At 33.5% G+C, this 18,277-nt stretch overlaps 1 protein-coding gene across 1 annotated transcript in view; it reads right to left on the bottom strand.

The window, feature by feature from the left end:
• COG6 (component of oligomeric golgi complex 6) overlaps positions 1-18,277 on the bottom strand; it is a 122,975-nt gene that overhangs the window by 79,432 nt on the left and 25,266 nt on the right. The window contains exons 6-8 of the mRNA XM_074217222.1: positions 12,231-12,313; positions 11,782-11,852; positions 9,163-9,256 (exon numbers count right to left, since the gene is read on the bottom strand). Of these exons, the coding sequence (XP_074073323.1) occupies positions 9,163-9,256; positions 11,782-11,852; positions 12,231-12,313 (248 nt within the window). The remainder of the gene's footprint in view (positions 1-9,162; positions 9,257-11,781; positions 11,853-12,230; positions 12,314-18,277) is intronic.

Raw genomic sequence — 18,277 nt, forward strand, 5'->3', positions numbered from 1 at the left:
CCACCTAGCCACCCCTAGGCTGAGCAAATATAATAAAAATGACAATTCTACCAAAACTAAACTACTTGTTTAGTGCCCTACTAATCAAAATTCCAAAAAATTACTTTGAGTTAGAAAAAATTGTAAGTAAATTCATATGGAAAAATAAAAAGTCAAGAATCTCCAGGGATTTAAAGAAAACAAATGCAAAAGAAGGTTGGCTTAGCCCTTAACAGACTTAAAATTATATTATAAAACATCAGTCATCAAAACTGTCTGGTATTGGCTGAGAAACAGAGTGGTGGATCAGTGGAATAGACTAGGTGCAAAAGAGATAGCAGGAATTGATTATAGTAATCTGCTGTTTGATAAATCCAAAGAATCCAACTATTGGGCTAAAAACTCACTCTTTGATAAAAATGGCTGGGAAAATTGGAAGTTAGTATGGCAGAAATTGGATTAGACCAACACCTCACACCCTATACCAAGATAAGATCAAAATGGATACAGTATCCAGACATAAAAAAACAATATTTTAAGCAAACTAGGAGATCAAGGAATAGTCTATCTGTCAAATCTATGGAAAGAGAAGTAGTTTATGACCCAGGAATAGATGGAGAACATCATTAAAAATAAACTGAACAATTTTGATTACATTAAATTAAAAAGCTTTTGCACAGACGATATCACTATTAACTAAGAAACAGAAATATAATAAATTGGGAAACAATTTTTATGACTACTATTTCTGAAAAGGGACTCATTTCTAAAATATTCAGAGAACTGAGTCAAAAAATTTTTTTTTTTAGGTTTTTGCAAGACAATGGGGTTAAATGGCTTGCCCAAGGACACACGGCTAAGTAATTATTAAGTGTCTGAGACTGGATTTGAACCCAGGTACTCCTGACTCCAGGGCTGGTGCTTTATCCACTGCGCCACCTAGCTGCCCCTAAACTGAGTCAAATTTAAAAAAAAAAGACAAGCCATTCCCCAATTGACAAATAGTCAAAAGATATGCAAAGGCAATTTACAGATGAAGAAATCAAAGTGATCCATAGTCATATGAAAAATTGCTCTAAATCACTAATTATTAGAGAAATGCAAATTAAAGCATCTCTGAGGTACCATCCTCAGATTGGTCAATATGACTAGAAAGGACAATGATCAATGTTGGAAGGGATGTGGGAAATCTGGGACACCAATGCATTGCTGGTGGAGCTGTGAACTCATCCAACTTTTCTGGAAAGCAATTTGGAATTATGCCCAAAAGGCAACAAATATGTGCATATGCTTTGATCCAACAATACCACTATTAGGTCTGTACCCTGAAAAAATTATGAAAAAGTGTAAAAACATCACTTGTACAAAAATATTCATAGCAACTCTGTGGTTTCAAAGAAATGAAAATTGAATGAATGTTAATCAATTGGGGAATGGCTTAAACTATGGCATATGTATGTGATGGAACACTATTGTTCTATTAGAAACCAGGAGGGATGGGAATTCAGGGAAGCCTGGAAGGATTTGCATGAACTACTGCTGAGCGAAATGAGCAGAAGCAGAAGAACATTGTACACCCTAACAGCAACATGGGAGTGTTGATCAACCTTAATGGACTTGCTCATTCCATCAGTGCAACAATCAGGTACAGTCTGGGGTATCTGCAACAGAGAATGCCATCTGTATCCTGAGAAACAATTGTGGAGTTTGAACAAAGACCAAAGACTATTACCTTTAATTTAAAAAAAAAAAGTTACCTTAATATGTAATTTTGCTATGTTTCATACTTTATGTTTTTTCCTTAAGATATGATTTTTCTCTCATCACATTCAACTTAGATCAATGCACACCATGGAAACAATGTAAAGACTAACAGACTGCCTTCTGTGGGGAGTGAGGGGAGGGAAGGAAGATTAGGGGAAAAATTGTAAAATTCAAAATAAATAAAATCTTTCTAAAATTCAAAAAACAAAACCCAAAAAAGAATCAAGTCAGACAAATTTAACCCTATCTCCACATGATAGTCTTGAAGACAGGTATAGCCTCACCTCTCTGTGAAGCTAAGCATCTCCTGGTCCTTCGACAGATACATGTATGGCAAAGTTTCCTGTCCCTTTCCTTCCCAATCAGGCTCCCTTCCTGGTCTCCCCCTGAGAGCACTCCAGTTTGCCACCTAATATCTGAACCCCAGAAGTGAACCCAATTCTTAAAGACATGACAATCTGACAGAGTATATAGTGAAACCTCCCTCAATCTGGAAAATTACATTCCTATTTTACATGTAATACATAGTAAGTATTTAATAAATATTGCAGATCAGCAGAACTGTAACCACAATAATTCATTTTATGATTGTCCTGTAAAGATATATTTGCTATTTAGTGATTTTTAAACTGTATATTTCATAATTCCTTTGTGAATATAAGTAAACTTTTATTTGAAAAATATATACACATAATTAATTACCCATCCATGAATATAACACACCCCTTTATATGAAGCACTGCTTAACAAGCAACTAGGCGGTGCAATGGATAGAGCACTGGGCCAAGAGTCAGGAAGACCTGAGTTCAAATCTGGTCTCAACCACTGTATGATCCTGGACAAGTCTCTTAATCCCAACTGCTGGCTCTGTGTCAGGGCAGTTTTCTAGATAATTTCCTTTTTTTTTCCCAGTTGGTCAATAAATATTTATTTAGTAAACAATTTCTTGAAAGATGTTGTCTAGGCTCTTTTTTTTTAATCATGGCTCTCAGGTAGCCCAATAATTTTTAAATTTTCTTTTCTGGGTCTATTTTCCAAGTCAGCTGCTTTTGCAATAAAGCATTTTACATTTTAATTTTTTAATTTTGCTTGGCTGATTCTTGATGTCTCATAATGTCCTTAACTTCCACTTGTCCAATTTTAATTTTTAAAGAATTCTTTTCTTCAGGTAGCTTTTGCATCTCCTTTTCCATTTGCCCAATTCTACTTTTAGTTTTTGCAAGGCAAATGGGGTTAAAAGTGGCTTGCCCAAGGCCACACAGCTAGGTAATTATTAAGTGTCTGAGGCTGGATTTGAACTCAGGTACTCCTGACTCCAGGGCCAGTGCTCTATCCACCATGCCACCTAGCCACCCCTGCCAATTCTATTTTTAAAGGAGTTACTTTCTTTTTCCATTTGGTCAATTCTGTTTTTGAAGGAGTTATTTGTTCTTTCGTTTCCAAACTATTGACTCTCTCTCTCTCTCTTGCATAACTCTCATTTCTTTTCCCAATTTTCTACTTAATTTTAAAAATGCTTTATCATTATCCTAGGGGACTTCATGAGCTTGAGATCAATTCAAATTCGCCTCTGGGGCTCCACATGCAGCCTTTTTCCAATGTGCTCTTCAGTGATGGTGTTTGGATATTCCTCAAAGCCACTGTACCTTTCTATGGTTAGGGCTTTTCGTTTTTCTTACTTATTTTTAGCCTATTTCATGGTTTTAAAGTTGAGCTCTACTCCTGGCCCACAGTGGGCACTGTTCCCAAGCTCTTGGGCTGGAGATCAGAGATCTCTGCTTACTGCCTTTCTATGAATTGAGGCTTCAGGTGCTAGAGGCTTTTACACTGTGCTGAGGTTGCATAGCCTAGTCTCACCAACTATGTTGGGGTACTGGAGCTCACAATTTGCCTTCTCTGTTGGGCCTGCTGGGACAGGACCTAGGGGCCTTGGCTGCTGATCTGCACTGCAACTAAGAATCTTCCACTGTCTTCCCTTGCACCCACCTGTGCTGGACTATGCTCCCCCCTCACCCAAATAGGACAGACCTTTCCTGAAGTCCTTCCAGGATATCTCAAGCTTGAAAAATTGGTCTTCTCTGTCCTTCTGTGGGTTTTGTTGCTTCAAAATCTATTTAGAGAGACTTAATCAATGTTGGTTCTGGGGGAAGCTAGGAAGAGCCCAGGGAAGTTCCTGGCTTCTCTCCTCCATCTGGGTTTCACTCCTAATCTAATTACATGAAATAGGTTTTGCAAAAAACAAAACAACTCTTTTTTTTTAGTTTTTTGCAAGGCAAACAGGGTTAAGTGGCTTGCCCAAGTCCACACAGCTAAGTAATTATTAAGTGTCTGAGACTGAATTCGAACCCAGGTTCTCCTGACTCCAGGGTCAGTGCTTTATCCACACCACCTAACCACCCCCAACAAAACAACTCTTAAACAAAAATGCTCTTAAAATTGGAAGGAAAGCAGGAAATGGGAAATTTTTACACTGTTTCCCTCATAAAACGTTTCCTTTAGAACTGAGTTAATTTATAAAAATAAGAGTCATTCCCCAATAGATAAATAGTAAAAGATAGTTTTCAGAAGAAATCAAAGCCCTCAATAACAGTATGAAAAAATACTCAAAATTACTAATTAGAAAAATGCATATTAAAAATTCTGAGATTCTAACTCACACCAATAAGATTGTATAATACTATAGAAAAGGGAAATGACAAATGCTGGAGGGGATGTGGAAAAAATTGAATCACTACTACCCTGTAGCTGGAATTGTAAACTGGTCTAAATATTCTAGAGAGCAATTTGGAAGTATGCCTAAAAAAACTAAAAAACTACATACCCTTTGATCTAGCAATACCACTACTAGGTCTATATTCCAAAGAGAACAAAGCAATACCACTACTAGGTCTATATCCCAAAGAGATCAAAAGAGATCATATGTACAAAATGTTTTATACCAACTCTTTTTGTGGTGGCAAAGAATTGGAAACAGAGGGGAATGCTCATCAACTGGAGAATGACTAAACATATTGAAGTACATGATTGTGATGGAACACTATTATGCTATAAGAAGGTAGCCATCTCTAGGCCAGGGTGAGGGGAAATGGAAAAAGAAAGAAATTTACATGATTAAATATTTAAAAGAAATAGGAAGTTGTACATTATATATTTGCAGTTGTCTTTTTTTGATTATGTTATGGAAATGTTTGTTAATTCCATAAATTAAAAATGAAAATATGAAAATAATGATGGGATGGATGATTTGTTTCAGAAAAACCAGGTAAGACTTAAAGAAAATTCATGAACTCTGAGGGTAGATTGAAGCATATTTCTTTCACTTTTTCTTTCTTGCCTCTCTCTCTGTCTCTTTTTTTTGGCAACATGGCTAACGGGTAAATATGTTTTAGATGATCTCATGTGATATTACTTATTCTCAATGGGTGGAGATGGAATTAGAGAAAAATTTGGAATTCAAAATTTCAAAAATGAATGTTAAAAATTAAATACTTTAAAAATATTCTTTGTTATATGAGATAGCTTTTAATTGCCAAGAGGAAACTAAGGTGATGTTAAAAACAAAAGATGTCACTAAATATTTATTTTTAAAAGTGAAGACCACAAAGCCATCCCTGCTCAGATAATATGACTCTTGTTCATATTTTCCTAACAGTCTGCCACAAGATGCACCCAAGTTTGTGCATTCTTGCTTTCTTTTGAGAGTATGAGGATGCCAATATAGAATCTAGGTTGTCTACCTATTATCCTTTACCTTAATTACAAGATGTCTATTTTCTTTTTTGATTATACTTTCCTGAAGCATGATTTTAATTCTTCTAAGTTCCATATTTGTTTGAAACCTTCTCATAGCTACTATATACTTTTTTGTCCACTGTATAATATTTTTAATTCTTCATAGATCATAATGTTCCATGATACACAGATAAACAACAATGCCTGTTTAATGTTGGTGTTAAAAAGATGTAAGTTTAGTTTGGGAGAAATCTGGAGACAATAAAGGAGCTCTCAGTTTCCTAAAGGATATCCAGTTCACTCTCCTAATGAATTCTGAATCTAACTCACTGTTCAATTATACTGTCTGATGGCCACATTGTATAAGTTGTTCATCTAATTAACTACATGTATTAGCTAGTCAATATTAATCCACTTTGTTTTTCCCATGAGGATTATAAATGTTTTACTGTTGTTTTATTTTTTTTTGTCATTTTTGAAGAAAACCATGACATCAAGGAGGTGATGCCATGACAAGCACATGGATTGACTTTGAGTGAGGGGGTTCTGTGCTAAGTCACCAGGCTCACTTTCTCTTCTGGAACCATCTGGGCCCAGGAGGCAGATATGAATCAGGACAACCGGAGATGGTCCTGGATGCAAGGCAACCAGGGTTAAGTCATTTACCCAAGGTCACAAAATTAGTAAGTATCTGAGGTCACATTTGAACTCAGGTCCTCCTGACTTTCAGGGCCAGTGCTTCTCTACCCATTGTGCCATCCATGTAGATTGTAAGGTCAAACTATTTTCAGTGGAAACATCTCAAGAAAAACACAACACTGACCTATTCAAATTGGTGACAATTAAAAATGGATGAAAGGGCACCGACATATATGTTCTAATACAGAAATTTAACCAACAAAAATCAAACTTCAACAAAGGTTTCAGAAGAGCCTAAAAATCACTTGAGTCATCCAAATCCTTGACTTTCCTAGAAAAGAAAGATGACAGCCAAGGTGACATGAGTTTAAAATGGAAATACATTTGTAAAATCTTAAAGGGAAGTAATTATGAATAGTAGCACTTCATAAAAAATAGAAATAGAAAATAAATTCACTTAAAAGAGATCTTGGTATGAGAGAAGCATCTAAGCCTTCTCCATATCATTACCACAACCACTGAATGGAACAGAACCAAAATAGAGTCCTAGCTCATTCCCTAGAGATGCCCAAGTTGACATTAATCATCACTCTTGAGGTCAGTCATTCAGATAACCTGAAACACACACACACACACACACACACACACACACACACACACACACACATATATGTATATATATATATATAATATTACAGGCACTGTTAGGCACTATAAAAACCATCTTAAAGTGTTTTCTAATCTAATGAAGGAGACAAATATTTATGTAAATATATACAGCATAATTATGATGTTATTTAATACAGATATACTCAAAGTAGTTACAACACAAGGCAGTAAAGGAGGAAGGGCACTAGTAGTCGGGAATCAGGAAAGCCTTTAATACTGAAGATGGGCTTGAATTACACCTTTTTTTTTATATTTAGGTTTTTTTTTTTTGCAAGGCAAATGGGGTTAAGTGGCTTGCCCAAGGCCACACAGCTAGGTAATTATTAAGTGCTTAAAACCAGATTTGAACCCAGGTACTCCTAACTCCAGGGACAGTGCTTTATCCATTGCGCCACCTAGGCGCCCCTTGAATTACATCTTAAAGAAAGAGAGACTCAAAGAGATGGAGATAAAGGAGTATATTCCAGGCAAGGAAGATAACCAGTATGAGAACACAGAGACAATAGATGGATACTGGATATGAGGAACAAAGAGAAAGTAAGATGGGCTACATTGCAGACTATATTCAGGAGAGTAATACTGAATGAGATTGGAAAGATAAATTGGGTCTTAGTGTATATAGGGCTTTAAAAATTAAACAAAGGAGTTTATGTTTTAACCTAGAAGCAATAGTAAGGAAATCATAGAGTTTAAGGAAAATTATCTTGGCAATAATGTGTATGGATTGCAGTGGGGAGAGGAGTTGGGATATTGTTACAATAAACTAGGAAAGCAATGATAAGGGCATGATCTAAAGTGGTAGATATATGTAGAGGGAATGGATAGCATACAAAAGGGACTATGAAAGTAGAAACAGGAAGATGTGCCAACTGATTGGATAAGTAGAATGAGAAAGACTGAGGAGCTCAAGTTAATGCCAAGATTACAAACTCTAGACTACTATGGTGATTTCAAAAGAAATGGGAAGGTATAAACAAGGATAGCATTTAGGGGTAAAGAATTTTTAGACATGTTTAAGTTTGAGATGTCTCCAAAACCAGTTTGAAACGCCAAAAAGGAAATTAATTGGTGATGCATGACTGAAGCTCAGGTGAGAGATAGGGACTGGATATGTATTCCAAATCTATCTCTATTACAAACTAATCTATATAACTCTAGATTGTTCAAGGACATTGAGAGATACCATTTTGAGAGGATAAAGCATACATTAAAGAGGAACTTTTTCTTTCATTAGAAATCTTTATCCTAATTGTTATTCTGAAAACCTGTTACCAACCTTTAGTGCAAATTATCTCATTTCACCTTTCTTCCCCCTTTATTTCTTAGAAGCAGTTTCTTCACTTCTTTCTTTACCATTTTTTCACCTCTACTTCAAGAATTCAAACTATTATATATATATATATATATATGTATATGAAATATTCTCCTCCTTAAATTTAGAACTTAATAAGACTCTTCTTATCCAGATGTCTATTAACATCCAATAAATTGGTAGTAATTTAATTAAGAGAGAATACCTATCCTCATTAGGTTCCTATCCCAGATTTTAGAATAAAAATTCTTTGTAAGTTAATTTAGGAAAGAGAGAGTAAATACAAAGTGTCTCAAAAGTGTCAGTAACATTTTAAATTTTATCAGCTTAACTTTAAGCTTTCATAGCTTAAAACAGTACTACAATTTTTAAGACACCCAATGAGCTTAATTATATGTTACTAAGTTCAAATAACATGTGTTTTATATTCTAAAAGGTCCTAATGAGGTCACCACTACTATCCAAATAATTTTCTATTAATTATTGATGGGCATTAGTTTGATATACATGAATACTTCACTTACAAGTTATTGTTATAGCTGATCCTATGGAATCATATTATAGGTAAAACGATATTAAAATGAGGTACTTCTGAGACAACACATTAGATTTCAAACATACTTTCCTCATAAAAAAACTCTTATCTACAGAAGTATTATTCTAAGCTTCTAGCATCAAACATTATTTGGCATGGAAATATTTCTTACATCTATTGATGGTATCAAAATGCTCACAAAAGATTTGGCAGGTCCTGTTTACCTGAGTTCGGTATAAACCATCTATAACTCTATCTCAGCTGTTTTAGGATCAGCTTAGCTATGTTCAAACAGGTTCATCACTAGCTGGGGATGAATTTCTAAGCAACAAAGACAATATTAAAGATCACCTTCTAAGTTATAAGGAAATGTAATCAGTATTTGTGGAAAGGACTGACAGCAATATAATTACAATGCCTTTAAAATATTGAGAGATATCTAGTAGTGGTATGAGTGAAAAGAATGAAAAACCAACTAACTCAAAAGGGAAAGAAATTCAATATTTGAGAAAGTCAGGAAAATGTCACTTACTTATATAATACAGGTCTGTCCTGCAGGGCTTCCATTGCTTGGGTAAGTACTGGAGCTATCTCACATGATTCTTGAGTCAAAGTCCTGCATTCACCTAAAAATAATCAATGAATCAATATTATATATAATAAATAAAATATATGTTTACATATATATATATATATAAAATAGCTATTTTGAAGATGAACTAGGTTAATATGTTCTTTGTTCATGCAAAAAGTCACAGAATATTATAACTCTAAATGCCTAATTTCAAGGATTTCAAGTAATTACTAAGTTGATAACACATGAAAAGTTCAAAAACAAGTTAATACTTTCAAATAAACTAAACTTTTAAACTTTGCAATCAAGATCATGGAATTATCACAGAAGTTTTAATTGCCACAAACACTATGAAGTTTATTCCAAGCTTTCATTTGAAAGCTAGTCATATGGGGAAATTTCAAATGGAAATTTACCAGATGCAGAAATCACAAAGCATTGCAATTCCTTGCATAGTATTTTGAATGAATTGAAGTTCCTGCCTTCAAAACAGAAGAACTTTTAAACAATATGGGTTTCACAGATATGTGAATAATTTTCAACTGCCAAATGGTGATAAAAATATGGTTATAAAATGTTTTACTTATTAACTTGGCAAGATCTTATATTATTTCTTTTTAATTCAATTCACATCAGCCAATATTTACTAAGTAACTTTTTCAAAAGAATGTCTGACATTGTTGTTTCCAGCATGGTCTAGTACAGAGTTAGCATTTGATTTTTTTTTTTTTTTGCACGCTTGCAGAGTTAAAAAGAAAAAAATAAACGATGTGGTCCTTCTCATGAAATGTCTAAGCAGGCATATGAGAAGTTTAATATAATAAAAGCCTCAAACTATTATTAGCTGTTACCATAGGCAAATCACTTTACCATTTTATGCCTCATTTTTCCCAATGTAAAATGAGAATAGGTACTATAGATAGACTTTAAAACTTAAAGCTGGATGATCTCATACATGCCATCTTATCCAACCTTCTCTTTTACATATGGAAAGTCTATACTTCAGAGAGATTAAGAGATTTGCCCACAGTCTCAGATAATACTTAGCCGAATTAGGAGATAAATTCAAGTCCCCTGACTCCAATGCAAGGCTAGTTTCCTTGAACCATTATGCATCTCTAATGATAATACAGATAGACAGAGATAGAACTTTAAAGTTTTCATTATTTCATTTGAGCTTCACAACAGTCATACAAAGTAGATAAGTCCTTCCATTTCCTATACCATAGGCTGCTGTAGAGGACAAACTATATAAAACATAAAGAACTATAGAAAAATGGGTTGAAACTCTATATATGTGCCAGATGATGTTGATTATTCAATTTATAGATTTACAGAGCTATCTGCATGTGCTTTGCAGTATCAAAGTCTTACCATGATCTAACAAGCACTTACTAAATACTATGTGTCATTGATTATATTAAGCACTGGGGAGAGAGGAGGGGGATACAAAGAAAGATAAAATCAGTCCTTAAGGAGCTTACAATCTATTAGGGGAGTGAACATGCACAAATAAATACACATAGGAAAAACAGGAGATAATCTGAGAAGGAAGGTACTGCTATTAAAGGGTCTTTGAAAGATTTCTTGCTGAAGGTGGAGTTTTTGTTGAAATTAAACATAATTCTTTGCCTCTTATCCTTTTACAGGGTATTTCTATCCCCTCCTGATATGGACACTGAAAGATTATAGGGAGTAGGAAAATCTAAACAATTTTCAGTTTTTTTAAATCAGGATGGATTCAAAGAAGTCTTCTTTCACCTGAATTCACAGGCTTAATAAGAAAGTTATATGGACAGTGAGGGGGCATTAACAGGACCAGGTTCCCCCTGTCATAAACAATATTTGAACTTGGGATTTCTTAACTACGATTTTAGCATCTTATCAATTTTTTCATACCTCTCTATCAACAAGGCTGGTTTCTTCAAGTGGATAATGCAATGCCAAAAGATCTCTGACCTTTGAAAAGATAGTATTCAGAAATGGCACATATAGTAGCCTTGGCTTTCTGGTCTAACATTAAGCCATTTGTAACTTGGTGCAATTCCTTAGGAATCAACATTATATGCATATATAGATATATATATAGATATATATATATATACATATACATATATATACACATACACACACATATATAGATATACAGATATATATACACAAATATATCTAAATCTATACATGATTAAATAATGTAAATAGAACCCTGTTATACTTACGTACCTTCCCCAAAAGGAAGATAGCATAAGATAAAATCTGTGTGTGTGTGTGTGTGTGTGTGTGTGTGTGTGTATAGATATATAGACTCTATATATATAGACTCTCTCTCTCTCTCTCTCTCTCTCTCTATATATATATATATATATATATATACATATATATATATATATAGACTCTCTATATATATTGACTATATAGTTTACTGGATTTCAGCATTTTTAAATTATTTATTATAGGAGAAAATCTAAAGAAAAATTCTTAAGAGTTTATCACAGACATAATTTTCAGTTCAGGATAAATGGAATCCGAAATAATAGTTTCCATGAACCCTGGCTATCTGAAAAGCAAGTAACTTACTTTGAGCCCATCTGTAAAGTCGTTCATAGGAAGTTTCTTGAAGCAAGGCCATCTGTTCCATAATTTCTAGGCTAAAAATTTTAAAACATTCAATAAGATTGGATAAGTATGAAGCAACAGCCATATTTAAAGATCTAACTAAAAAGATGATTAATTGTGATTCAGTAAAACCATGTTTTTTACCACTTTACATGACTGGGAGTACTTTCTAATTTGTAAAATATTCTCACATCAATCATAAAATCATTTTGTTTTACCCAAATAAAATTCAAATCTTAAACATTTCAAGAGATAATACATTGGCTTCATCTCTCCAAAAACAGGAACAATATCATCTACCATTAACTCCAATGTTATCCTAAATATTATTTTTTGAAGCATTAAGAATGAGTGAAAAAATTAAGACTGTCAAAAACATATAAAAGTCTTTTATTACTAAATTTACTTACCCTGCAGTTTGTTGATTTGTACGCAAGAGGACTTTGACATCATTATGAATTTGTTTTACTCTTCCTAATGCCTTGAAAAAATCCTTAAAATAAAGATTATGGTTAAAGTATGCTTTTTCTTGCCAAAATTTCTCATACTCAAGCTAAAATGTGACTTTGGAGGCCATACTTAAAACATTCTCTGATCTTCTTCATGAAATCATTCTGTCTACTTCAGAAAAAAAAAATTATCTCTCTCTTATCTGAACTCAGAGAATCAGAGAATTTCAAAGTTAGAAGTCATTTAACCCAAACATAACCAAAAATGAATCCCCCTATACAACATATCAGGAAAAAGGCCCACTAGCCGTTGAGAACTTTTAGATGACATAATCATTATACTTTGACAGTTCAATGGATTTGTGATCTCTTCAGTGTGTGTTCTTTGAACAATTAAGACTGCAACCCATCTAAGTCCTTCCATCTACTATGATTCTTGTCCATGTTCTCCTATGAAACTTTTACTTATGAGGGACCAAAATGCCAGGGGTATTTCTCTTTTTTTGAGAGAACTATTTAAGCAGTTCATAGGCTAACTTTCAATCTACATATGACTGGGTCACCATCATTTCTAGTCATACATGTCTCTGATAACATCTCAAATTCCTGTGCACTCTTGTACAAATTCTTGGTTGGTAATATGTAATCTCTTCCTGTCCCCCACCCCCATCCCTCCAAATGCTTGAGGTAACTTTCATCTTAATTCTTCAAAGACTATGATATCCCAATGTTGGCAGTCATAGTCTCAGAACATTCTACTTAGGATCAAAGATAGGGAGCTGTGAGGGACCTCAGATGCTACAGAATCCAGTTCTCTCATTTTATTTTGGAAGAGATTGAAGTTCAGGAAAGTTTAGTGATCTGCCCAGTGATACAGAGGTAGCATCATAGGCAAGATTTATATCCAGATCCTCTGAGTTCAAAGCTATAATTCTGTTATAAAACAAGGGTCTTTACTTCAGAAAAAAAAAATTAGGGGTCCTTAAAAACAGTGAAATTTCTCCAGTGGAATCCAATTCACTCTCTTTTTTTACTGATGGTCCCAACATAATGGCCAAAGCCTATCAAAAAGATATCCCATTAAGTTGGATCAACTCTATAGGTTATTTACTCAATTGTGCATCACAGTCTGGATCAGGTGGTTTTTCAATGAGGACAGATAGACTGAAATTTCCAGTGCTTACTGGATCTTAATTAGAAGTGATCCATCTAAAATACATTTACTATGATTGAACATGTATAGCCTTTATCAGATCACTTGTTGTCTTGGGAAGGGGGAGGGAAGGGAAGGAGAGAGAAAAATGTAGAACTCAAAATTTTACAAAAAATTAATGTTGAAATTTATCTTTACATTTAACTGAAGAAAATTAAAAAAGAAGGGATCCATTTTTAAAGGCTTTTTTTTTCTAACAAGAGACCTCTAAACATAAGTAAATATCATTTAATTACATGTAAAACAGGGGTAGTTTGGTTGTAAGTTATAAAAAAGGAGATGTGCTTTCCAAAGATGTTTGACACCATTACAGAAAGTGGTCGGCCAGATTTACAAAGGAAATACTGGTCCCTATCTCTATATAAGTCCTACTTATAGATAGCAAATTCCTGGGCAAGTTCCTATTCTGGCCCCATCAAGCCCTGACATATTGTAGAGCCTCAGAAATGCAATTATTACCATACAATACAGCACCTATTTTGTTGGTTATTGTAGCATTGTTTGCCACTTTCCCCCAATTAAACTCAAGAACAAGATTTGTGCTTGATATAAAGTTTGGTTATAAAGCAGGCGCACAGTACAGATTTGCTGACTGGTTACTTAATGATGATAGTTAAAATTTTCTCAATCTATGAAAATGTCTTGTGTCTTTATAATTTTCAAATTATCTCCACAGCTTTCAGCTGATGAAACAGACAGCATAGCTCTTTGAAGAATGTTGCTAGTAGCTCTCTCTTTTCTATACTCAACATTTTCTTGCTGAGAAGCAAAGAAGGTAAGCTGTCAGAGTTTTCCCTTAAATGTAAGAGGATTACATATTTCAACAAGCAATGTCTTTTTAAAACTTTCATTCACATATACTTAGCTCTCTTTTTCAGAGACAGGTTCAGTTCTAGCCAACAAAGAGATGTTATTCTATCATGGTAAGAAGATGAATGAGAAAAAGGGAAAGAACATACAAATACTCTTCAAACAGCTAAAGGCCTATAATGTAAAAGACGATATATAGACTTATTTTTTTAACACACCCACACACACTATTCAATACTAGAGAAAATTCAGGAACTCTGCAAAAGTCACATGTCACTATAAGCTGAGGGGAATGCAGAGACACTAGTTTAGAATTTTTCTTTTTTAGGTCATAGGCAAGAATTTAACTTTTAAGGGATTTAGAAAAGTTCTTTATCCATTTGAAATTTACAATTTAATTGGAAAAATAAAACACTGAGAAAATAACATAATAAAATTACAATCAGAATAAAAAAAATCATCCAGTTCAAACTGGATACATAAGTTATCATAGGAGAGTATAAATAAGAGTGGGGTGGGATTAGCAAGAAAAGGTTTCAGAGAGGAATTCTTAAACACTTGATCAACTTCTTAATCTCTTAAATTAAAAAAAAAGGACAATAATTTGGGGTATGGTTGTTATATTAAGGCACCTGTTAACCAAATTAGGAGAGAAATGGCTGAATAACTAATAGATTAAAAATAATAAGAAAAATAAATGAAATTTTAAAATCACTCGTCTAGAAAAAGCATTGGACAGTTTCTATAGTTAGAGAACCTGGGTTTTATTCCTAATGTTTACTACTTTGTATGAACTTGGGAAGTCACTTAAGTACCTTGGTCTCAGTTTTGTTGTCTGCAAAATGAGATTAGACTAGATGACCACTGAGATCCCATCCAGCTCTCACTGATCTTATGGTTTTAAACAAAACCTCAGTGAAAACATATGAAACATTTCTGGTAGAGAAAGTTATACTTTAATTTGTGACAAAATGTCTTTAAAATCCTAATTTTTTTTATTTTTTCTTTCCTAAATAATAATCCCTGGGAAAGATGTGTCAAAGCAGTCTTGGGTTAATTTAAAAAAATGAATCTAGAAAGTTTTAATGGTAGAAAGGGGGCTTGAGCAATTTGTTTTCTATTCACATGATGAGACAATGCAAAAAAAAAAAATCTTCCTAGAGAGGGAAAATAGAAATTGATCCAAACTTAATGTCCTTGTGCTCCTTATCAGCAAAGGGGATCATAGGAAGTGCAATTTTTCCCAGATGGAAGGAGGGACTGAAAGAAAAATCCACTCAAATTCTTTTTTTACATACTGCAGTTCTACAATGTGAAATATTACTTGAAATAAATGTGTCAGCAACTGATTTTGGTATTTTGCTGCATTTCTTAAGAATAGTTATCTATGTGATTCCAGAAAACCATTGATGAAAAATACTACCTTCTCATAAAGAAATAGACTAATGGACTAATATGCAGAATGAATATGGCATTTTTGAATATGACTAATATTGAAATTTTCTTTGCTTGAATAAGCTTATTTGTTATAATAGCATTGTTTATGGGAGCATCTAGATGATACAGAGGATGGAGAACCAGTCCTAGAGTCAGTCAGGAGGACTTGAGATCAAATTTGACCTCAGGCACTTAATACTTAAGTGTGTGACCATGGGAAAGTAAATTAAACCCATGGTCTTGCAAACCACCCCTCACACAAAAAAATTTTTTTTCTTTTTTTTGTTGGGGAGGGGCAATTAAGGAGAAAAAATAAAGACTTGATAATTTTAAAAAAATAAAATTTAAAAACTTTAGGTAGGTAATTCTATCATTTCTAGTTTACATTAGATATTTTATGATAATTTGATTTGAGATTTACAATTGATTTTTTTCTGTCAAGAGGATTCTCTAATTTCTTTGGCTGCTATTTAAATCTTTTTTTTTTTTTATTGTGGTACTGGTCTCAGTAGATAGTAAAAGCAGCTGATAACTTGCTACATATATTTCAAGACAGATATAACTCCTTACTTAATATCTTCTATAGTCAATTTATTTTATTTGCTTTTTATCTTTCTTCACTGGTATTTTACATCATTTATATTGTTCTCTGAGCATTTCTTGAAATACTCTCAGAGTTTCTAAATCACTGAGAAAACAGAACAAGACAGTAGATAAAAAAAATTATCCTATAATTCACAAAGAGCTCTTTACATATGTGCTAACAAAAAGATTTTATCTAAGTCATTAAAAAAAGTTGTCTTGAATCCATAAAATAATTGATAGTCAATTACATTGTAAGAAAATTATTTTGAGGACAGGGATTTTGTACTATATTTCTTTCTCTATTGTAAAGTATGTGCATGTGTCAGCTCTCAGTATATATCTCTGAATTCATTACAAAATTATTTGTAACATATTTTTTTAAAATCCCATAATTAAAAATATTAAAAATAAATATATTTGTGAAAATTAATACTTAGTAAATCTGTTACAGCAATGATTTTTAAAAACTTTTTGATCTCAGAATTCCTTTAAACTCATAAACTGAGTATTTGCAAAAGATATTTTGTTTATGTTACATTTATCAATATTTGCCTTATAATTTTTTAGAATATTAATATTATGAAAATATTTTCACCTGACTGACCCCTTGAAAAGTTCTTGGAGACCCTATGAAAAGGTCTTAAGGACCCCTGCCCCCTTGGACCTCACTTTGAGAATTTCTGTGTTTTAGAATATCATTAATGCTTAGAAAATATTGATATTTTTTCAAAGTACAAAGGGAAGAAAAATGGATCTTCTTAGCACAAAAGGAAATTATTAAAGATCAGGGAAACCAGAGTTTCAAAAAGCAGCCAACTTCAGTGAAAAGGGCTCTGGATTTAGATTCAAGAGTATCTGAGTGAACCCCTACTACCAGCAAAATCTTAGGCAAGGTAATATCTCTGGGCCTCAATTTCCTTGTCTATAATCACTGGGAATTAGACTAGATCATATTTAATTCTCTGTCTAACCTAAATTCACTATTCTCTAATCATAGAGGTTATATTTAGGAAAAGAAAGAACAAGGACTCAAAACTAGAATAAATTATGCACCAGGGAGACAAAATACTGTCTGGTAGCTGCAGCTAAATGAGAAAAAAGATCAGGAGACAGAAGAGAAGAGAGAAGAGGATAAAAAGTAATGATTATGAAGAAAAATAATACCATTATTTAAATAAAAAACTGTTAATATGCCAAAATATTCCTGCAGACTATGTGAAAAAAAAGACTGTGAACTTTCACAGGTACTTTACTTAGGGACCATGATCTTAGTTGTTGCTTTTTTTTAATGTTTAGATATATTTCAATATAATTGGTTTCTTTTATAATCCTATGTATTTTATTTCATGCTCTTAGGAACATTGTTCTGAGAAGGAATCTATAGACTTTACCAAATTACAAAGAATTCATGACCCACAAAAATAACAATTTTGAATTAAATACTCTGAAAAACAACTAGACTAAAAGATAATCTAGTTGATATAATCCAATTCAATTCAATAAATAGTTATAGTACAATTACTACAGGAGACACAGTATTAAACATTGAGCATCCCAGAAAACAAAACTGAAGCAGGAGATGCACTCAACAAACAGATCCTACTGGGGAAAACAATGACTACAAGGATAAGTCAATAAGAATATATTCAAAATAATTATAAAGTAATTTCAGGTGGGACTAAAGACTCTGCAAGGCCTCATGGAAGAGTTGCACTTGAACTGAGCCCTGAAAGAAGCTAGGCTTCTGAGAGGTAGTGATGAGCAGGGAGTACAAGCCAGGCACAGAGGATGACAGTCTACACAAAAGCATGAAGGCGACCAAGGGCTTGTTGTGCTTGGGAAGAGTTAAGTTGGCTCCCACACAAACTGTGGAGAGGAATAATGTGAAACTAAACTGGAGCCAGACCATGTTGGGAAGGGGAGGAGCATCTATCAGGGGTCTACTATGTGCCAGGCACTTTGC

The sequence above is a fragment of the Macrotis lagotis genome, chromosome 1 (genome assembly GCF_037893015.1).
Source record: "Macrotis lagotis isolate mMagLag1 chromosome 1, bilby.v1.9.chrom.fasta, whole genome shotgun sequence".
Lineage (NCBI taxonomy): Eukaryota > Metazoa > Chordata > Mammalia > Peramelemorphia > Peramelidae > Macrotis > Macrotis lagotis.